The sequence below is a fragment of the Colletes gigas genome, unplaced genomic scaffold (genome assembly GCF_013123115.1).
Source record: "Colletes gigas isolate AHSC1104 unplaced genomic scaffold, ASM1312311v1 Colletes_gigas_Sc00024, whole genome shotgun sequence".
Taxonomy (NCBI): domain Eukaryota; kingdom Metazoa; phylum Arthropoda; class Insecta; order Hymenoptera; family Colletidae; genus Colletes; species Colletes gigas.
This window is the reverse complement of record NW_025106653.1, coordinates 3,732,080-3,756,843: the sequence shown is the minus strand read 5'-3', so window position 1 is coordinate 3,756,843 and position 24,764 is coordinate 3,732,080. Positions and strand designations below refer to the sequence as shown.

At 38.1% G+C, this 24,764-nt stretch overlaps 1 protein-coding gene across 1 annotated transcript in view; it reads right to left on the bottom strand.

Moving 5' to 3' along the window:
* Window positions 1–24,764, bottom strand: part of LOC122401379 (mucin-17-like) — a 58,920-nt gene that overhangs the window by 19,838 nt on the left and 14,318 nt on the right. The window contains exons 3-4 of the mRNA XM_043403465.1: window positions 1,575–2,937; window positions 185–888 (exon numbers count right to left, since the gene is read on the bottom strand). Of these exons, the coding sequence (XP_043259400.1) occupies window positions 185–888; window positions 1,575–2,937 (2,067 nt within the window). The remainder of the gene's footprint in view (window positions 1–184; window positions 889–1,574; window positions 2,938–24,764) is intronic.

Sequence of the window (24,764 nt, the reverse complement as noted above, 5' to 3'; positions counted from 1 at the left end):
TTTCTTTTTTAAATACAATCTATACCGACTTAGACATATCTGTAGTTAATATTTTAAGCGTTGTAAAATCATGCTAAAGTGAGTTTGACTTATAGTTTATCTCAATACCGTGGAACAAACTGTATAAACTGAATTATCTCCATCACCAGATGCAATTTGAGCATAATTAGAGTCGAAAACTTACCAGTTGAGACAATCTTGCTTTAAAATCTGGCGGATAATTATCACTTTCCTCCGCGTCGGCCTTGCCAAATCCTCCAGTTCTATTTTTCTCGTGTGTCTTGTTACCCCTTCTAAAACCCTTCGTCGTCATGCCAACAGTCGTTGAACTTTCTTCCGCGTTTGTCTGTAGCTTCTTGAAGCCTCTTCTCGTGGTAGTCGAGGAACTTTCTACCGTGGTCGTTACAGTTTCGGTGCTCGTCGATTGCTCGTTCGGCGGGATCACTTCGTTCGTTTGATCCCTCGCGGAGGGGATCGACGTCTTAGGGGGTACCTCGGAGCTGTTCGAGTGACCAGGTCGCCTTCTGAGCGCCCAGCCGGGATTTCCATACGATTGCGAGTCGTTTTGCGACGGTACAGGCTTCTTCGACGGGCCCAGGTACGGCGACACGTCCGGTAAAAGCTTTCGACCCCTGAACCCTAATCCATGATTGAAGAAATCTTCTTTCTGCTCGGCTCTGCCTTGATTCCCCCCTCTGCCTCTTCGTCTGTTTCGCCCCTCGGTGGTAGCTAAAGATGGTCTCGCCGTTGTCGCTGCTATTCTTGCATTTCCTACGGTTGTAGCCAAAGCTACAGGCTTCACAGTAGTGCTGGCAATTTCCGATTCGGTAGAAACAGACACCTCGTCGTTGGAAATTGTCGTGTCTGGTGCAGCGATGGTAGTAACGTCTGTTGTAAAGTCAGGAAAAATTAAATTCTACGTTTATTATTGTTTAATATACATCGAAATTGATATCGACTCGATCTTAACCTAATTGTGGCAAATTTTAATATAGAAAGTCTCATTTCTAGATAGAAATTTTATTTTCGGTAAGGAATTTTTTTCTCAAAAACGCGTAGGAACTCGGGAATATGTCTATTCACCAAAAATGATTGTAATTGGCCCCTGTAGCTAAAAATAATTTTTTCAGAACGATTTGAAATTTTTTAATTTCGCCGAAAATTTCAGCACCTACTAGAATTTTTTTCTCGAAAGTGCGTAGGATTTCGGGGGTATGTCTATTCACCAAAAATGATTGTAATTGACCCCTGCAACCGAAAATAATTTTTCCAGAATGATCAGAAACTTTTTGAAATTTCAGGGGAATCGGAATGTCAGAGTCAGACATTGTAGTTTCGGTAAAGAATTTTTTTCTCGAAAGTGCATAGAATTTCGTGAGTATGTGTAATGACAAAAAATGATTGTAATTAACCCCCCTAGTTAAAAATAATTTTTTTAGGACGATTTGAAAATTTTTTTTTTCTCATAGTATTTCGTAGTCGGGACATGTTTTATAATAGTATTATACATTGCTAGTTCAATTCTCCAAGAAAAAATATGACAATTTTAAACACCCAGAGATCCTTTTATTTACCTAATGAAACAGACGTCGTAGAATCCAATCTGGATCTATTTCTAGGCCTCCCACGCCCATCCTGATCCTGTCCACGGCTTTCAAAACTTCTGGCGTTGGTCTCGGCGATCCTCGATCTCCTTTCCGGGGGATTTCTGTCCCCCGCGGGCGACTTCCGTTTGACGTCCCTTTCGAACGTGGTCGAGGTGGGCTTCACGATGCTGTCCAAATTTCTACCCCTCGATCTGGATCGCGACTCGTTCGCGGAACCTTTCTTCGCGTCCGTTCCTCTCGAACGATCTCTAGAAACGCTGTTTCGTCTCGATCCAACGGTCTGCTCACTCGCTTCGGTGGTCGTGTGATCGTTGAACTTGGACGCTCCTCTTCGGGAGCCGTTTCTGGACGACTCGGAATCGTTCGATCGTCCACGACTCTTCGACCTCTCGGTTCCCGTGCGTACGTTGGTTCTGGATAAATCCTTGGTATCCGATCTTCTGTTGATCTCTGGAGGAAACTGCCTCTGAGAGGAAGCGGTAAAACCAGCAGTCACATCCACTATTGGGTTCTCTGTGCCTTCGACTGCCAAAGGAATGTCGACTCTGACGCTCTCGGACTCCGAGAGAAGAGTATCCTGTCCCTTGCGATTAATAGCATTGTTCTCCCTGTTATTCGCTTTTGATCTACCGGATCTGGTGATTCGTTCTGTCTTTTCCGTCGTGGATCTGCCTCTCCCATCGGTTCTTTTGAACGCGTCCGTGGTCGCCTCGACGTCCGCGTGCTTCTTATTGTATCTCCTGGCCGAGGGTATCTGCGCCTTGAGATCCTTCGGTGTGTAAGTCGTTTGAATCTTCCTCCCAGTCCTAGATCGCGATAATTCCGTGGTTGCCGTAAAAACAGACGGTCCTTTGTTGTCCAATCTTTCGGTAACATCTGAATTGCTGAACCGTCTGGCGAACGTTCTTTTCTGCTCGTCGGTTTTTGATTTCGTTGCTTCGCTGTTCTCCGGGGAGTATCTCTTGCCGCTTCTGCCGCTGATCGATTCCGTCCTCTTCGATTCAGCACCGTGTTTCCCCGAGTAGCTCCTTCTCGAACTGTTCGTCGTTTCTGTCACCGCTGAGAATCCATTTCTCTCGGTCGTTCCCGTCGTTCGGGAGTTCGAACGTTTGTTCGATTCGAATTTCGTTTTCGAGTCGACGGTAGACTTGGGACTAGTTCCTTCGCTGGGCCTCTCTATGTAAGACCTCTTCGATTGCGATGGTCTGTCTAGCGTCGATTGGGACCTTGTGAATTTCAAGGTCGATGTGGGTGTCGGTTCTTCCGGAGATTTAGAATTAAACCTCTGAGTACCTCGATCTCTAGCACCGTGAGTGTTGTGATCGTCGACCTAAAATTATTTCTCGTGTTATTATCGCTGAACGATGAAATATAATTTTTCCTATCGAGCAGAGCGTGAATTAGTAAACGTTGAATTTAAAAATAGCTCGTTATTTCGTTTAATGGGGGATTGTAGAGACCAAAATAAGACGAAAATCAAGAATACCAATTTGTTGATGGAGGCTTTGTTAAAAAGTTATTTACGTTTAAAGTTCCGCCCGTACTGAATTTTTTTCTCGAAAATGCGCAGGATTTCGGGGTTATGTCTATTTACCAAAATTGATTGTAATTGACCCCCACAATCGAAAATAATTTTTCCAGAACGATTTGAATTTTTTTTTTTCCGTCGAAAAATTTCATACCTTCTCAAATTTTTTTCTAGAGAGTGGCTAGGATTTCGGGGGCATGTCTATTCACCAAAAATGATTGTAATTGACCCCCGCAATCGAAAATAATTTTTCCAGAACGATTTGAAATTTTTTAATTTAATTGTTAATAACTTTTTAACGAAGCCTCTATCAACAAATTGATATTCTTGATTTTCGTCTTATTTTGGCCTCTAGAATCCCCCATTAAAATTTTTCCCAGGGGTGGCCGAACACCCTGTATAGTCCAGTTTCGTAATCAGAACTTTTCAATGGCGGACGCTCGTTTAACAGCAATTTTTTTTGTTTAACACGAGATCACTTTTTGCTATTCACAGGCAGCCTGCTTCTGCATTTTAAGTGGAAGATCCAGTTACTTTCAGAGATTTCGAGCGTTCAAGGTAATCCAGCTGTTGCACGAATCCGTTTTGTTCGATAACGATTACACGCAAACGTTCATGAATTTCATTACGAAAAACTAAGGAAGGTTTGTAGTTGATGAAATTATATTGGAGACTATAATTTCAAGAAATTAAGAAACAAGTTTCTCGGAAAACGCGAAAACTACGAGCAAGAAAATTATACAATTCGTGAGGTCCAATCTACCTGTAATAATTTTCTTAAATATACATTCGGATTACTTAAACACATAAATTGCACATTTGGACAATGACTATCAATGTTACACGATGTAATGCGAAACGAGTAACCGTGTACCTGCGAAATGCTGCTTTAAATAAATTAACGCTACGAGAAAAGAGTCATTCGCTGTCGACATGTACACAAACATTCAAATTTATTCAAATATATGCACTACACTTTTGTTCGAATTAAATGGCTCGATAACTTTCGTGAAACAATACAGGAACTGTTTAACATTCTAATTGCTTAATAATAATTACGAAGGCGAACAAATAATGGATTGCAGATTAAATATTATTAATAATTCCTATATTATCTACAATTTAATTAAATATTCAGCTATTACAAAAACGATCAACGTATTAAAAGAAACTAACGCGCAAAATTATTTAAAATTTCTGAAACTACCAGGAATACTTGGAACAAGCGATAAATAAATTCGAATTAAATGGCTCAATAACCTTCGCGGAACAATACAGGAAGTGTTTAACATTCTAATTGCTTAATAATAATTACGGAGGCGAACAAATAATAGATTGCAGATTAAATATTATTAATAATTCCTATATTATCTACAATTCAATTAAATATTCAGCTATTACAAAAACGATCAAAGTATTTAAAGAAGCTAACACACAAAATCATTTTAAATTTCTCAAACTACCAAGAATATTTGGAACAAGCGATGAATAAATCGCTGGTTAGCGTTTCATTCATATTCCAGGCGATCCGCCTACATTTAAATAAAATTTTACACGGTTCTCGAATACTAGGTTAATCAATGCAAACAGCACGACTTAAGATGCATCCGAACACGGTAACTGTCGTTTGCCTAGTTTCATAACGCGACGAGTCCTAGAGCAAACCGACTTGCGTCATTATTTCTATCGCGTGAGCGCAGTCAATAGACTTCTTTCGCAAGCAGCTTAATGAAGACACCCAGCGTCATCGTTCGCGATACACCTGCGATGTTACAGGTGAGCTACGCCGAAGCATCGATCGAATGCAATTAGAGCAAGAACGGAGGGAAGTTTGTGCCACGCGAGGAAAGTCCTGTCACGTAACGACACTAAGGAAACACTTGTGCTACCGCCAACGATCGATGTTACGGAATTAAGATCTCTATTGCCTTAATTACGACGTCGATCAAACAGAACGAGAAAACTAATTTCTCGTAGAAATAAATAATTTCTTACCGGAACTGGGATATCCATGTAACGAGTAGGGGATCACTTTCCTCGAATTGGTGTTGATAAGAGATACAGAGAGAAAAAAAACGAAAAGATGAACGCTCGGTAGATTGTTACCGAACCAGGAAGAGACTGGACGAATCGATTTCATGGGCAGACTTAAGGTGAAAGCATCAGCGATCGTTGAACGAGCAGAAAAAGAGCTCGTTGGTCTCACGTTTCTTTAACCCTAAATTGCGAATATTTATTCACTTATCAAATTATTGCACAGAGAGATTCGATACGAATTAATTGGTATATACGAGACACAAGATTGAAGATCGACAGCCACATTTCCACACGTACTCATTTTTTTTTTTTACAACGTCGTTCATTGATTCGTTCTACATTGCCTAATACTTCATTTTGTTGTTACGAAGTATGTCGAAACGTTTCATAAAAAGACGAATTAAAAGACTTTCTCTTCCATATGATTTGAATCGATCCGCTGTCGGAATTTGTGACAAAAGACTCAGGCGTCTTTGATTAATCGTACGCTTATCGTGTCTTGCGAAACCACAAAAGAATACTAATTAGACGATTATTTGCGAGACTCGCGATTTGCGCGAATAGGAGTAACGAGACTCTATGAATAAATCTACCGATCGGTTATCGCTGACGATAGTTAATGAACCTAACCAACCAACGTTCCATCATTAAACCGGGTAACCGATACTCATCTTAAATTATGGTTCTTCCGTGTCCACCGGCGATAAACGACGTTAAAGCGGATTCAGGATTTCACTGACGAGTCATCGGTAACTGTGTTAAATCACGAACCGGTCAATTAATTCCTCGTGGAAAAAACGAATTCGCTGACCCATTATTTTTCGAAAATTAGTTATTAACGTCGCTGGTCAAACTGGACTTTCAACGAAAAAATTTTTAATTCGATGTAATTATTTGCTTTATCACGGTTGAAACAAACCTAACAGAGTGTACAATTATGGCTAATATATTTGCAATTTATGTATCCTGTACTTTCAATTGGAACATAAAGAGTAACTAAATAATATTTCGTCTGGGTTGGATAAGAATAGACAGAGTTATAAAATAATTACAGAAAATAATAATTCCTTCGAAAATTATCTAGATTTGGACTTTTTATTTGTAGAAATAAATTGCAAAGAAAGGAAACTTTCTATCACTGGACTATCATTTTTGTTCCAACTAGTTGAACATAATGCTTCAAAACGATCGGTGTAATTTTCTGTTATGCTATCAGTACTGCTAGGAACTTCATCCAAAGTACTGTGTATTAGTTGAACTCTTTCAATCGCTGTAACAAAGCGAGACGGTATTTTGAAAGCTTTATATTTACTCTAATAACAGAATTGCTTCTTTATTTAACGAAACGATACTAATCGTTGGTCGATTAAAAGCTTCGAAGATGATGGCAATTACAATCAATATACTTCACATCGTTTGTACCAATTATTGTGTTAAAAAATCATTCTTCTATTTCACTAAACAAGCTAACATCTTAAATATCGTCTGAACGATACTGTTTTTGTCGTTACAGCTTATCGTTAGATATTTATTTCTTCGAGCACCAACCATGGTGTAATTGTCACTCATTAGAAAACTGATCTACTTAGTTTCTTTGAACAGTCACAGCCTAGTATAACGTGTTCGTATTAGAAGTGAAACTATAGTATCATTATTAAGAGTTGTGTAACACAGTGATAATACTCAACGTTGAACGAAGTAAAATATTGTGACACATCCAGAAAACGTGCCAAGTAACATACAAACTTGTGATCTATTTCTCGTGTATCAACAATTAATTCTATTATTATGTGTGATATAAAAATTCTCAAATTTAATTTTTCAAACCTTATTATATAGCATTGCAATATTAGAAAACTTAATATAAAGATGACAAGTTTTTCAAACAAACAATCCTTTCGATTTTTACATTGGAATTGAAAGTTTCAAAATTGAGATATCTCGACTGCTGTTCTGTGAGCACGAATGTAGACATTCTATTTCTAGAAAGTATCCATTAAGTCGAAGAATATATATTTCCGTGCTTTTTTAAAAGTCGTTCGATCCTTTCAGCGCTGAGATTCATATGCTGGGCATGCGACGTGTGCGGAAATCCCGTCTTGGCATTTACGAAGCACATTCACCGAATGCCCATAGGCGTTTATCGCACGCAATGCACTGATCAATCGAGCATTTATAAGTATCTGTAACACCCGATGGATTGGATCAATTAAAACGAGATAAAAGTAATTTGCGTCATCTGATCTAATAAAAATAGGAAAATCGAATAGAAGCCTTTCCTTTTTACCAAGCTCGACCCAATTTATAAAAGCTGTTTATTTCAATTAATATAAAAATAACTCAAAACAAATACAAAATAGCTAAATAATAAAAACTGAATTCCATTTATACTTTCTAGGGGTCTCGAATTTCCTTTGTGATATTTACACATAGCCAAAAATTTAAGAACTCTTTAGAAATCTTTTGAAAGTATCAATCATCTAAATATATATTCCTTAAGTTTCATTTTGAAATTCGATAAAATAACGGCGTCACAGAATATTTTCGAGGGTGTGTCGGATTACACAATCGCAGTCTGACAGGTTTGAAGGCGTTTACCTCGAAACCGTGTACTTCGAACTGGTTATCGGGATTTCTTGAACGTATTGACACGAAATTTTAGTAATAAATTCCCCCTTCTACGCTTTTTAAAAATTTAATATCGTATCACCTTTTCTGTCTCGTTAATTTAAGAAAAAAAAGGTCAATAATTCTGATATAACCAATGATACGTGAAGATAATATTTTCCAGTAAAGGGCGATGCAAACTTCGAACGGACTATAAAGTGCACGGAGTTCGAAGTAGTCGAAAGGAAAATTACTTTAGTCAACGGTGCAGATCGCTTTCGCGACGCAACGACACAACGGTGAACCATAAGTTCTTCCGTTAGCTCTTAGGCGAGTGTGCTCCGCGAGAAGGTCAGAAGGGCCGTATTTACCCGAGAACAGTTTAAATTGGACCAAGACTCCGGTCTCCCCGGTGTGCCTTGGCGTTCCAGTTTCGTTTATCCTTATCTGTCTCGGACACACGTAGAATCGACGCTGAAAGTAAAAGTCGGTGTTTCACGTCACGTTACCTAGTCAAGCATGCAGTCCAAGTCGAGCAGCCTTAAGCACGCCTCGCCTCGCCGAGCTAACTACTGTAAATAAGACTGCAAAATAACGTCTCCGCGGAGTTTCCCAAGAACGGTCGAACCGTTTTTGCGAGATTTTTGTACCGCCAAATGAGACCGAGTAGAACGAATCGAAAGCGCCCGACAGCCGCGATGTCCTTTTTCCCATTCGCGGAACATCATTAACGAGGAAGACGCGCGCCAAAAGTAAGGAGATAAGGAGAGGACTCTCCGTCGATTCGTTGGACCGTGAAAAGATGTTTTCTAATCGGGCACATTGATAAACGGGGAGATTCATTTCGATAACGATGGTCAGGCTTTCGCGAAAACGCGCCTTGTAACCATCGGCTGCATCCTATTCACGCTCAACTGGCTCCGTTTAGATTGGATCGATTTCACGTAACTGACGGGTCCATGAACCTAGAGGATGAATCCATTACTACAATACAATGCTACGAGAGTGAATTGAAAACAAATTTTTACCTTGAGGGAGCGTATTAAGGATTGGAAACATAAAACTGGCTAGATTGGATCGATTTCACATAACTGATGGATCTATGAACCTAGTATCACTATGAGACGATATGACTATAGTATAATGCTACGAGAATGGATAGAAAACTTTGATTTCTACGTTGAGTTTGTTGAAACATAAAATTGGTTAGATTGGATCAATTTCACTTAACTGTTGGATCCATGGACCTAATATTTCTATAAAACGATGTGACTACAATATAATGCTATGAGAGTGGATAGAAAATTTCAAATTCTACACTGAAGGAGTGTCACAAGAATTTCGTATTAACACTTTAACACGTTCACTGCCAAATCAATACCGTACAATATTCTGCAAAAGCAAAATTTTGATTTTAGTCCATTGTGAGCTACATAACCTAGAATTTTTTCAGTACTTATTTTTGCAACCTTGTTATAATTTACAAATGCTATCCAAATTTATTTCCCTCGACGTCTTAGCTTGAGAATTAATTTTTCTAGCATCATAGTGATAAATCAAAGTGTTAATGGCCGCACGTATCACGCAAAAGACCGTTGTTCGTTGCCACTGATAATGTAGACCAAAGTGAGATACATGAAGATGCTAGGAATATTATTATAAGGAATTGTAAATGTAACCTCAACGAACGTCTTAAAATAACGCTCACAGCGCACGCACGTGTTTCTAAGTCCTTACTTTTATTTCAATATCCAACAAAACGTAATAAGTTGAATGTATGTATGATGAAATGGTGGCTGATACAGTAGATCACGTACACGTGACAGTGGCCAACGTCTGCTGGCTCGCAAACTCACGTATACGTGACAGCGGCCGTCAAAGTATTAAGAAATTTTTTCGTAGATTTTCTATCCCCACCTGGAGAAGGCTTCAAGAAAATGTTGTTTGTTATCGTCACTGAGTAAATAAAACATATCAGACCATACAAAGTTTGATATTTCCTATATCCCCGTGTTAAGATTTCGAATTTTATTTAATTACTTTGTTGCATTATATGCTAGCTTGATGTTGCAATGATTTCGATCTGGTAAAATTTCTCGCCCTGGTCCGCAAGAAACTCCGTGACGGTTGCTACAACTTCTTCCGTCGATGACAATCGTTGTCCTATCGGATTGTTTTCCCGCCTCGAAAATAAGTAGAAAGTTTGGTAAATAGGGAGGATGGAGAATTCAAAGCAGCAGTGGCGTAGCATTCCAGATCGCTTTCTTTTTATTTCTTCGCGAAGTTCACCTAACAAGTTACCATAACATTGTCTTGTTATTGTTACGAGAAACACTGATCGTTAAGAAAAAATTAAAAAAAAAATCGCTTTGTTAGCGAACGCCCATTGTTTTAACCATTGCTTCGACTCGAGCCGACAGTAGTAACAAACCTCAACATAAAGAGATTAGAATCGTTTAGAAACGAACACGTTTCTGATCGATCATCGTCGGTTAATCCATCCAGCAGAAATCATCGACATTCCCAATTTGATTCACGTTTCACGGTCGTCAAAGAATATCGATAGCATTCCAAAGAAAGATTGTTCCCCGAAGTACCTTTCGTAACACGAATTTGCAACAAATTAATTACCCTCAATTACATCGCGCGCCAATAGCTTTCTATCGGTTAGATCGTTGAACCGAAATGAAAAGAAAATTGCTCCCCGAAGTGTTCGCAAATTTGCGACTAGGATTGCGCAGTTTCCACGAAGTCGCGGTTTCAGCTGAAAAATCACGAAGCGCGTAGGACAATTATCATTCTGAATAATACCGACATTAGCATTGCTTCCTACGTCGCAATTACGCTCGCGTTCGATTTCGAAAGCGTCGAACAACGCTTCTGTATTTGGCGCAACTTAGTCACAACGGAGCAAATCGAATCTGCATAGTGCAATGTTCGCAAAAAAAAAAAGAAAAAATGTGCATCTGCTTGCAATAAAGTGTTAACTCGTTACCACCCACGGTGATTGTTATCACGGCCATATGCTGGCTGGAAAAATGACCAGACACCCGCTGGTCTGCATTTGCATAGCGTTCGATTCCGAAACGGGGGACTATTTTCGATCATTAAGGTCGTGAATGTTGCGAGATTTGCGTGAATCGTTGCATGTTTTTTCTCTTTAAAAATTATAAAATTTTGCAACATTTCTCATACAGTGTAAGGCGCAGGAGTCCATAAAAAACCACTTCGAGGACGCAAAGTGGTTCGGATGGTAATTTTCGTAATTAAATACACGCGAAACGAACACGTAACAGTCTGTGACGTTCGCTGACGTAAATTTTATTTTTATTAGTTTTTATTTATCGGAGAGTCGTTCAGCTAATAAGACTAATTTTTCACGAGATCACAGAACTACTGGTTGAAACGCAAAAATGTCTACGTTTGCTCCATACGTGTATCCCTTTTCCACTAGATACGTTAATGATAGATTTACTAGTTATGAAACGTCATACAGATTTCTTGTTTCGAGTCTAAAAGAAATTTGCACGGTGCATATGATTGCATACTGTAGAAGTTTTAATCTAACGATGTTAATATTTGTCTGAATTTTGTGACTTTCACTGCATTGCAACTATTATTACTAGTTATTGTAGGATAAATTATGATTAGAAAATTTGTTTCTGTTACACGTTTCTACAATGCAAATCTGTGCCATGTTCGTACCAATCATTTTGCTTCTCAATTGGTATTTTTGTTTCAAAACCTACTTAGAAAGATACATCAATAAAGGTATAATGGTAAATTTAATAACAGGGGTATATCTATCTCAGTACGGTGTCTGTATAACGTAGAATTAGACAATTTTCCGTCATTATTTACTTCTCAGCGCCCAACAGGTGTTATTAAAGCGCGAATAGATTTCTTAATAAACGGTAAACGACTTGTTACTTTAAAAAATTAAAATCACGAAGTCTCTGTTCATCCACTTTTAACGCGTCGTGCGGCAACCAATTATTTTTCTAAACGGATAACGAGAGAAGTTCGATAGGTGGGAATCACGAACGGATCTTTACAATCCGATTAGATGTACGCAACAATGAGGATACTTGCAAGATTGCTACCTACCCCCCGTGTAATTACAAATCAGCTGTTTATCTGCGTAATTGGATGATACGGGATTGTTGCGAGTTAAGGGAATCTTCGATCGAACTCTCGCCGATCGGTAATTTCGAACACATCTCCTATGATTAGGAACATGCAACACGATGTGTAACAGTTTTGCAACACGAAATGGCAACCGTAATTGGTGGAAGGTACGAATCACAATTTTAATATCCTAGAGAAAATTACTCTACTCGTGTGTTTAATCCTCGATTCGTGAGGTGCAACTTTCTATCTTCCAATGCAGAGTATCCTGCAATGCCTCCTGCGATCGAAAAAAACAACGGCTTCTTGACTCGCCTGTCAACTTTGCGCAAGAACAAATTGAAAATCTATGTAACCAATCCCAATGCATCAATTTTCGCGAAACTTTGAATGTTTGCACAGTAGTGAAGAATGAGGAACACGTGTGTACCTTTTCAGTGACGATAATTGGAGTCCATTTAAAATCTATTCTGTATTCAAAGCAAGTAAACGATGATACACCTGATATTTTCCAACTTATGCAAAATTATGGTATTGAGTCACATGGTGGACATTTTATTTGGTCATCCATAACTTGAAAAGTAAGGTGTGTGGGACATTTTTCAGCCATGTTAGCCTCTAGATACAGCTACTCGAGTGTTTTCGAAATATCCTGTAATCTTTGATGGAAAAATGAAAGAAATTTTATTCTTGTTTAAAGATACACCTCTCGACCATTGCACGTATGTGCCGCCAATACAACGGCGCAGTCGTGCGTAATATCGCCGCGAATTATTGAAAAAGCATGTTACGCTGACAGCGGTGAGAGGCCGTTTTCGTTTCATCGAAGGTAGACCGCTTCGACGATGCCTGGTCAGCTCGCTCGCCGGTATCCGGGCGCATTGTCCTTGGTTTTCGACAGGATTTCTGTTTGCATCTGTGCTTTTCATAGGATGGATGTACTTTCGTCGCTCGACTTCCGTCATCGAGGAACCCGCCCTCGAGATCATTCAATTAACTGCCAAACAGGCAACCTTTGGCCAGAAACTGACCTTCGAAAAGACGAGACAATCGCAACAATGTTATAAGAATACACCTTTAAAAGTTAAAAACATTAAACTATCCACTTTGCTACCTCATCTAGTAATCGTAAATATCATTAAAAAAAAACTAGCCTCTCAGAAGTAAAAAGTTGAATTTCAAGCGTCCTCGATAGAGAGATCCTGGATCAGGATCAGGTTCAAAAGCAATCAGCAGAGATCGAAGAGAAAAGAGAAGTGGCCAGTACTTTTCATGCCAATTGTAATTGCACAAGGATTTAATCCCAGTTAAGTTCGAACAAATCGAATGCACTTAACTGCAGCCAACGGATGAAGCGACGTAGAACGAACCAATTTTCCTTCGACTTTGCTTGCTTCGAAGTTGCACGCTTTCTAGGAAACGAGAATTAAACTTTGCTATCTGTACTCGATTCTTGGTGAACTTCTCGTAACGACATTTTCGTTTCTCAAAGGAACGGATCCAAAATGGAGAGGAACAAAGGAAAGCGTTTAAAATAGCGAAGACGAAACTGGATTCCAGTTTTTCTGAGGAACTGAATCTCGATCGATGAATGTACTTTCGCCACTTGACTTCCGACATCGGGGAATCCGCCTTCGGGATCGCTGATTATCAACGACTGCGAAACACCAAACGATTCCAGGGGAACGATTAATCACCGATCCCGTGATCTCGATTTTGTCGGCAAGAAACGCTCGATTAAAGGCTGTGAATTATTCATCGGTGTGATTAGTGATTTTTCGCGTCGTTTGACTCCGTGATCCGTGGAATCGCGGTAATTTCGATAAAAACAGCGTTGCACCGAGAATACGATGACCAGCGCGGTTGCAGATTCTACTTCGTAACGATTAATCGAATAGAGACTCCCAGCAATTCTCCTTTTCTTTTATAGGGCGAAATTTACATTCGATGTTTCTACCGAAAACGTTGCAATTACTTCGTACACGCGTGTCTGTTGAAAGGAACGAAACGACCGGTGTTCGATCAAAATGTCAACGAAACTAGAGAGAGTTGTGGTTCCCATGCAATATGTGCCAAAGGATTTATGTAATGTGTAATTTGCTGTTTTCTCGAAATTAGGAATAGCGAAAAAATTCAGTTTTTTGCGCCGAAGAGCTAAGATGATATATGATACTTAAAGAACAAATTATTTCTGATGACTGAAAGTGACTGTGAACGACGTGAGCTAAAATTTTTTAAACGAGGGTATCGAGGAATGCTCTACATACTAATCATCGCAGAATTCGTTCATCTCCAAGAACTCCATTACAATTCTGAGAAGGGAAAGTTAGAAATCTTCCCTTTCCTATAAACATACAACTGGGATTGTCACGCCCACGATACACCTGTATCTGCCAATCACTCATGTCTACCTCCACTGTTCGAAATACTACCAATAAGAAAAGAACGATACTAACGTTAGCAGTTGGAAATCAGAATAGAAGAGAAATGTAATAACGATTCGAAGCAATTAAATGTTCAGTTTCTTTTAACCAAGATATAGTATCTCAGTTCATTTGAAATTTTGCTATGATCGATAATATCAAATTTACATTTAAAAAATAAAAGGCAATTAGTTGTCGAACAAAAGCAAAAAGTCTCATAATTTCATCTGTCTTAAACACGTCAAACTGAGATGAACAAAAAATTTAACGAAACCAGGATGTCGTAACGAATTAAATAGCAAATCACAGTATTGACCTAATAATCAGCTATTGACGTGACGGATTATGTAAAGTCGTATGCCAAATTCCAGCCTTCGTATATCTAGATGATTTCAAGGAGTGACAAACGTTAATGCGTAGAAGCGACCTAAAAAAACTGGTTCGCAAAGCCAAGGGTGTGGTTGGCCCCGTAAAACGATCCACGAAATCCTTTCACGCGAGTTATTTTGCATCGGCGTTTCGCAAGACACTTTTCGACAATTTGTGCCGCGTAAACACACGTCTTATAAATTATGTGTACCTTGCGTGCATCGATAACCTCTTAAAAATCGTCACTCTTTGACCGATGCACCAGATTCGATTCAATTTTGCTACCTGCTTGTTTGTCGATAGATCTTTTTTACTTCTCATCTCGATATTTAAATTTGAATTTTTGAATATTTGAAATATTTGCAGATTAAAAATTTTCTTTGGTCCTTTCTAATTTAGAAAATACTGTTTTAACTATTTGTTCACATTTTTCGATAAGTGAAACACTCTGTATAATTTCGATTATACCGTTGTCCCAGAATCGACCAACTGACACCGCATGCAACGTGCAATTGACTGTTACGACGATACGCATCAAAAATGTAGACCAAGTTAAAGTCCTCGAGCAGTTATGTTATCCTATATTTGACCCACTTTCGTAAATTACTCTCGGGAATTATACTTTTCTGAACTCGTACGAATCCGTCGCGCACGCGAATCGATGAGTATATCGTTGCGATTCCTGGCTGTCAAGATCGACAGCAAACGAAAACGGGATCGAGCGTGCAAGAGAAACCATCCAACAGCTGATCGAACGAGTTCTGCGTCGATTTCGATCGAACGCATCCTTCGAAACGATTTCGAACCGCAAAATCGAGCAGCGTCGACTTTCTACGGGGGCCCCCCCTTCATCATTTTCTTTCCCGTACGATATATGGATCGTAAAAGTGTCGTCGCTCTCATTATCCTCTCTCGATTCTGTAATAAAATTCTATACTGTAAAAGAAATCGTGAGAAACTTCCGATCCAGTAATTTGAAATTTAGATAAAAATTCAAAGAATTAACAAAGATTATAAAAATTTCCATTTGGCAGTTTTAAATAAAAATTAATTGTTCTAAAGTAGTTAATATGAAATCATATGTAGACTCAAACGAGTTACTCCTTGAGACGATAAAATCATATTCCAAGTTTAAATAGCTGACTACAGATAAAATCAACTAGGTATTATATTTGAATAATAAGGTAAGAAATGATGCAACGAACATCCTCAAATTCCTAACATCTACTTACAAGATTTGCTAATTGCTCCTGCAATATAAAAGATTAAACAATATTTTCAAAAACAAGAATGAAAGTAGAGATTACAAGATAGCGAAACAAATCGTCAATTTGTAAATACACTCGATCGATTCTGCGCCGCATGAAACGATCTGCCTCGCAGTAAATGCAATTAGGAACTTGTAAACCGAAACATTAAGCAAGATTCGCGTTGAAATGCAATTCTTTGGTAATGCGACTCGAAGGACGTCTATATAAACACCGTAAAAAATTTAATAAGGCGTGAGTAATACGATAATTGGCGCAATAGATATTTTCCTTCGATCGAACTCATTTTCGACTTCATAAATCTTACCACGCGCACGCACTATGATTATCGTACACATAAATTTGATATTAATGTACGAATATAAGGGAAGTTTATCCATGAATTTCTGTAATACGAATGTAGTAATTACTGGTAATTATTTTAACGTAGAATAAAATTACTCCTACTTCCTGGGTTTTATGGAGAATTCTTCCTGACATTTATTTCACGAATTGTGCAAAACAGCATCCGCAGAAATCATGAGAGAAAGCAAAATTTGCATTTGTTTTTACTTCTTTTTTTATTTCAGAGTTTCCAGGAACCAATACACGCAAAAAAATGTCAGAAAAAAGTGATCGAAGAAGGACTTGATTATCGTGTCACTACTTTCGATGTATCCACTACTTTTAACTTTTGACTTTCTTCTATAATTCTTGCAATTTTTCGAGAGGAATTTTAATTACCATTAAAGAGTCAAATTATTCAAAACTAAAATACTAAAAACGTTTCCTTTATCGATTCATTAATCTATATGCCACTTAAAACTGTCTTAATGAGGCTTGCAAAAAAATCTGAATGCTATAATTTCGAGAATTATTATTCTTGAGCATATAGTTTTACGATTTAACTTTCTATACATAAAGGGAAGAAGAAATACGAGAACTGTTACGCGAAGTGTTCGACTCGTCTTCGAAGAACATTGGAAATCGCTCGTTTACATAGACAGGTCATTAAGAATTATGGAAATCGCGACATTGGTATCAATTATGCAAAATTCACTGTCCGTAATGTTACACCTAATTCTCTGATCCCACGGAATCAGGTTGAAGATTATCGCTACTCTGAAAATTACGAGACTGCAGATGCTAATAATCATCGAGACTTCTATTAACAGCCTTCAGTGTTGAAATTGACAATTAACCTGATTAGAAATGCAAAACTGTGTGTCACCTTTGATAAGAACAAGAAGAGATCAAGAAAGATCTGATCTGACAGTCGTTTATCTTGCAAGAGTGATGTAACTCGGATGACACGATCGATATGGTCATTTGTAACATATAAGATCACCCTAAAGAAAATAAAAATATTGTCCAAGTTTTCTATGTTCGAACGTTTCATTCTTGCTCTCATATTTTTCTATTTTAAAGCTTCGACAGCTTACGTGTCACTAACGAAGCCTCGGATTGCAAAATTTCTACCAAATAAAAATTTCTCTTCATTGTCCATCATTTATGTATGTACTACTTCGATTGAATGCAAATTACCACTCCCAGAGGTTATTCAAACAAGACATCGCCTATCTGTTCCAGTGAACTTGTCTGCGTCGCATCACTCGAACAAAAACCAACCCGAATGATCACGCAACACTATTAGCGACAACCTTGTGCACCCCTTCCAATGCTATGACAGCCTAATTAAAGTCCTGGTAAAAGGTTTAAAATCATAATAAATCTCTAAAAGATCAAACCACGATATCTAGGTTAATATTAATTTAAATTAAAATTAATAAAGTATAAAACGATATATCACTGGTGAAATGATCGCTTTAAGTAGAACAAATTTTATATTTACCAGGCTTCAATTATCGAAAAATTAAGATGGATGAGTATGAACGGTTCGTGATGTACGATCGTATAGAGATTGAAAACCAGTCAGGTTCGAACAAATAGAACGTACTTCAACCGCGTCCATCATTGTCGAAGCAGAAATTGATAAATAAGTACCGTAAAAAGAGCCAATGTTTCATCGAATTCATCTTAATTAAAATTGCACGCTTTCCAACAAACAAGACTTAAACTTTGCAATAGCTCGACTGATCAAAACTTTGAAAATGACCTGTAAAGATAAGTCAAACAACGACAAACAACGTGCATCGCCATTACATCGGTAATTTGTCGGGAAATCGAAAACAAAATCGCGCTGTTTCGCTGCATGAAATATTAAAGCAATTGCTCGTTTCTTTATTCCACTTTTACTCGCATTTCGTACGAGATACTCGATCGCGTGATTTCTGCAGAGTTACGCGGGAACGCGGAAACCAGGATGAATTTCTTCGACTATGCAAACATTTATTTTCTTGTTGTGCTGCAATGAATTAACAAACCACAATGCAACTCGAGATAATAATGATTAGACGTTACTTCAAAAGGAGCACACAACGGAATACAAATCGAGCAATGAAGTACGAACAAACGTGTTGCGTAATGTTTTATAATAGAGCAAAGTATTCCTCGCTATAAAAAGATCATGAATGAAACGCGACGATTATTTATACCGTCTATTGCTCTGTTTGCAAGAGAAAATATTTACTAAACATTTTTAAAAAGGCACTTTAATAAAAGACGAAGATAGTAAACTTCAGAGTTGTTTACTACTGTTAATTCCTAGTTTAATTTTTGCAATGAGTATACGATATTAAATATAAAATATTCCTTTTTCTACACATATTTGGTTCACTCTCCAAAGTTGAATATATTTTTAATTACTGTACAATGAAGAAGCTTCTTCTAACTTGATTTCTAACGCTTCAATGCATATTTTTCTCCACGATATGTCTAATAAACACGAAAATTGTATTGTAAAAGGCTTGGAATAACAAACTTTGTGCCGCGATAGCGCGCTAAAGTTGCAAAGAACCGATGAACGAATAACAAGATAGGTCGATGCACGGTGTTCGTAATAGCTGTTAATTATTACGCGGTCGCTAACGACAAAACAAATCGAAATCGATCAAGAAGGATAGGAACAACGCGATTTTCAGGAAGCCGTGCGACGTAAACGAAGAGGCGCTTTCTCCGATGGAAAACCTGATTTAGATTACGCTTATGCGCGCGCTTGTGCAAGCCGCTGCATCCATCAACGTGTGTGCAAACGTGCAACGCCTCTACACATCTTCGCGCGGCCAATAACCGTGCTTGCACCGGTGCATATAAATGCACTTCCACGGACGATGAGATCCGACCAACGCATCGCCACGCCAGACAAATGATCATGATTTATGATCCGCTGCATCGATAGCTATGAGACGCGATTATGGCCACGCTGCACCCCGATAGACTCCGGAAACCCACGAACATCGTGTGTCTCGAACAAAGATGGGAAACGTTTCACCAATCTTCAAATAATACGCAATCGATGAAACAAACCGTGTAGCAATTTATCTGTGACGTTTGTTCGATCGATCAATTATGTAGCTCTACAATTGACATTTCTATTTTTATTTAACGAGCAACGCGCGAACAGAATTTTTTGCCCATCTTTGATCTCAATATTTGAATTAAAAACTTAAACGACTGGAATATTGGGAAGTCGTTCGAGCGCTTGTGAGAGCGCGACCCCTCTGGCGGCGAGCATGGGAAGCGACGCCACAAACTAAAATGGCCCCGACACTACAATCGTATTTATTACTTTTTTTTAAACAGAATATTTATCTGACTATAAACTTATACATTTCAATTACATTATATACGAATTATAATACATGTTTCGTAATAAAATTATTATTTTAAATTTCTAGACAACTATTCGACTATTTTTTCGAGGGCAAAGAATTACGAATATAGGATCAGAATGTCCTCGAAACTGATTGCAATTTTCTTTCGACCATAATCGAAAGGATAATGGCAGACCACAAAATCTTTCGCTTCGACGCGTTAATGGCAACGACTTGGACAACAGTGATGCAACAGAATGCACGTAATGCGGTGGGTCAGTGTTATGGGACATACTCAACGTAACTAAACCTGCAATGGGATTGCAATCTGAACGTACGAGCAAACGTCCACTCTTGGTTTCTGTCTTTTCCAATCTTCCATAATGGATGGGGCAGGAAAAGCTTTCTCGTGAAGAAATGCTAATTTATAAGCCGGTAATACTGCAGCCATTCTCTTTCTCAATTTTGATAAACGGAGTTCGACTTCCCTCACGCAATGATGATAGGTTTCCTTCGTTCTTATATGATATTTCATTTTGAATGTTACGTCTTACTTCATACATTATGTATAACATAATTCTACTTTCATTAAGAGTCTCTGTTTTTACCAGAATCGAGCATATTCAAATTTGAAATGCAAAACTGATGAGAACTTATTCAACTATTTAATATTTATCAGTGCACGTTGTGTATTGAAATAAAATAATGTAGTCCTTCCATTGTCCATTCATTCGCTTCACCATTGTTGAAAGCAAAAATATACGGAAAAAGCTATCACGTAATTGAGAATACACAGCATTCTCGTTATGCAAGTTGCAATGTACAATATGTAAAATAAACCGTTCCGATACTTTTACTTTATGGACCAAAACCACATTGTTAGACTTGCTACATTATTCTAATAATTGCCACAAACACGCACCTAACAGTCCCCCTTGAATAGAATGGAACGATCACTGCTATGAGCAACGATTAACTTTTTCAGGAAGTTTTTCTTGAAAACTGAAATGTTGCAAATCTATTTCTGAAATCAAACGTTTCTGTAAGTTGCAATTCACGAACCAAAGATCGCGATGAAAACATGTCGGTCTCATATTCTGTAACGATTCTCATCTAAGAGACAAATTTAATCAACGAAGTTTGACCAACAATATCGAATAAAATGTTATCTTTATTTCTCGTTTTTTAATTACAATAACGTAAAAATAAAGTTCCAGTTTGACGGTTGCTAAATTTATTTTTGGAGTCTTCGATCGACCTCGCAGCTTCGCTATGCATAATTCTTCCATTGAACTCGTTTCCATGATCGAAGAAAAACCGATGCGAGTCATTTCGTCTGATAAAACCGTTCGATGTGCACAGAAACACGCCGCGCAAAAACGTTCGTTCGCAAATTCCTGACACGCTCCAGATTTTTTCTGAACCGGGCGCAATCGATCAAGGATAAGCGTATCCTTCTGATGAGCCTGATAACGGTGCTAGAAATCCCGTGGTAAGAGTGGACGACCTTGCATCGTGCACCTTATTCTGCAAGACGATCTACAGATCCACGGATCGATGCTCGGGAGGTTGTTAATATTCTTTATAATTAGATGCATCGAGTGTGATGCCTAATAACGGGATGTTGCGAAGCTTCGTTAGCCTCGCAAAAACCGTTCCAGATTAATAACCGAGATTTCCCTTGCGTAATCGTTACCCCATTACCGATATTGTGTCGCGTTTATGTCCAAGGTTCGGAAAAAATTATTCTTACGCAATGGCGCGTAGTGGCCGATGCGCAATCGTCAACTTGGACACGAGACGTCTTCGAGAAGGCTTGAGAGTCGTGTAGAATACGAACTTTCAGTTCCATAACTGAACCAGGGAGATTAGAAACACTGAGAAGTGAGTCTAAACCTACGCTGTAACGAATACCAAAGACATTATTTGTCCAGAATACGGATAGAAAATCAACTCGTGTCCTTTCGTTGCGCAAGGAACGAGTGCATAGAGTGTGCTTGAAATCGACGGTCCAAACTTTGGATACGTACTTAGTGGAATAAACAAAAACATTTTTGAAACGAGAGATTAGAAATCAACAGTTCCAGAGTCGCAAGGACAGATTCCACGACAGCGATTGTTCCCAAGTATCGTACGCCAATTTCGTTAGATACCTTGACCAGAGAAACTGACATACTTAATCACCGTCGCAGAGGACATTAAAAATGTCTGATACAATAGCGGGGGCCTTGTAACTCGGAAATTGTTCAATTCCGGATCGAAGTCTTCGTTACATGATATGGAACAACTTTGTAAATTACACGTAGGCTGTCCAAGATACGTTCGATGTATTTTTTCGCGATTTTCTAACAAAAGAGCAGTTTGACAGGCTGCGAAACGTAACAACTTTCCCCGCGAAATACGTGTTCTGCGCATAATGTTAATTCAGCTTGCCGCGAATCATCACTATAACGCGCGAGCCCATAATTGTTTGACTTTCATTATTCAAGGTTCCGCGGTCGTATTCGTGCGACTAACAAAGATCTGCGTTTTCTGTGTTCCCAGATTGTTCGAAGATCCCATTAAATACGCACACTTTTCGTTACATAGAGAGATTAGATTCGTATCGACAATGTCTGCTTTGCACCGCGATCGTGACTAAGCTACGGAATTTCCTTGTCTTCTCTGTTTACTGTTACTGCATCTCAAAATAGGGGAACAGTATTATTTCTATTTGACTATTTTATTTTTTTAGTATTCATGGTTTATCACTGCCACTGTATTTACATTTGGAAAAGTCTTTAGAACAATATCTTTCCTCGACATTAAAAATTCATACGTTTCGATGTCTGCAAATAATTAAAATTCTAGTTTAGAAAATAAATTCTAGTTTTGGTGTACCTATGCCTTTTGGTAAGTAAATGTACAATGGCGTTTACTAAAAATGGTCTGAACAATAATGTTTAGCGTTAATAAATTGTGTATCCACGGTAAATTAACCCCCGAGGCTAAAATGTGTTCAATATTCCCGAAGCTTTCGTTAACCCGATGATAAACTGTCTAGGTTGAAAGTTGTTTAATATATCTTCTGCAACATTAAGCAACGAATTATGTAAACACCTTTCTAGATACTACAAATGCTTAAATGATTCTTAATAAAGACATCTTTGATCCAACTGACCGTACGTTACCGACTTCATATATCTCCGCTCGTTGCAAGACGCTCTCTCGACTTTCAAACTTTTCTTAAATATCATTAGTATATGTAAACTCGTACTCGGTCAAATTCAAATTAAATTGAAGCTATTAGTATTACTTCGCACCGTGGTGGAAAAATGTTATGTAAAAGGTATGTTAAATAAGAAAGTGTAAAATAATAGATCGTCTGGCTGTTCACATAACACAATATTCGTGTTAGAGTGGATCAAATAATTTCATAAATCTTTGCATATTTTCGTTTATATAACTGTATTTTCCTCTCACTGTAAAAACAATCCTGTGACAATATTTCACTCATATTCTGAAAAACATTGGCTCGGTCCACTTCCACTTTTTAATACGTAAATAACCAGATTTCGAAAACGACCTTTGCCTTATGATTTAACGCGACAAGTCAAGATCTTCTGCTCTTCCACCTTCGTGGCTCGAACGAAAGAGTTAATGGCGATTGCAGCTTGAATAGCTGCTCGAGCTCTGACCGCCCGAGGTTCTATTTCATCAACACTTTTAATAACGGAGAATCTAGTATACTAAAATGCTTCTTTGCCGTTGACGAAATGAAATTCGCTGACCTCGCGCTGCTCCCTTGTTTTTTTCGCGTTGCGATCGGATTGCGCAAAACCGAGCAACGAATACGCAATGCAACAGTAACACGGGAAGCAACGCCTGTAATAGATGTGTAATTTAGATTGAGGATCGCGGATGATGTGCATTAACTTTCAGCAAGATCGCCCGACCTTTTCTATCGCTGTTCAAAGGCTACACGGTAGAACTGTTAGAGGGGTATTTGCTCAAAAGTATACGAAAACTAATTCTTCTTGCATTAAACAGTGGAAAGTGTTTGCAATGTAATAGTTTTTACAATAAATTTATTACACAAACATATGCACGTATATGCAATAAATTAATTGTAAATACTGAAAAAGAAAAACTCAAGAACTTTTACAAGGTATAAATCGAATCATTTTTATAAATGCAAATATAAGGCAATGTTTCGCACTGAACAGATTAATGATTTCGTTTCGTCGTTTCACTGACATTATTTCGATTTGGAAATAATTATCACGATTTGGACGTTTTGGCACTGTAGGCGTTCGTGAATAATTGATATATTTTGAGATACGAATATCTATAAATATTAAAACTTATGGGTAGAGAAAGGTCGCTGTATATCGGGTGCTCCACCAGACACTATTCTTGGAGAAATTTAAGAATTTATATTTCGACTTGAAAAAATTAACAACTTTAACTATTCTAAAGAAGCATATACTAATTGAACACTTTTATTTTAGATAGATTACCTTGAATACCGAGCAGTTTATATAAAATAAAGGTCTAGCAGTCGACATTATACTGTTACATAGTATTACTTAAGAGGTTGCTATAAATTTTGATAAAGTCGTTAACATACTTGCTGAAATGGATGTGGTCATAAACGAAGAAAAGACATATTCAAATATGCATATCTAGATATGTACGAAACAATTTTGAAACCATGTGAGTATAAATCGAGTACCTTTATGATCTGTATTTTGTGCAAAAATGAAAGTCAACAAAAAATAGAATTTTACTAGAAGCTATACATGGAATATTTACTCGCTAGTATGTATATACTGACACACTAAAGAAGACAAGCAAAAACAAGTGCAAGTGTTTACCTTTCCTCGCTGACGTGACAAGTGAAAATGAACTTGATAGCAAACGACTCGCGATGTCCCATATTTCACCAGCAACGAAACCGCGTACACGTTCGAAAAGACGTGCTTTTTACCAGCAAGAAAGTCGGTCGCTATGATTACATTTAGCTTGATGCATTCGCTTTTTAATCCGCAAAGTGGCGCCAATTCATCGACTATCAGCGAGATTAAACTTTCACTATCCACGTGAAAGATTTCTAATCGCCAAGT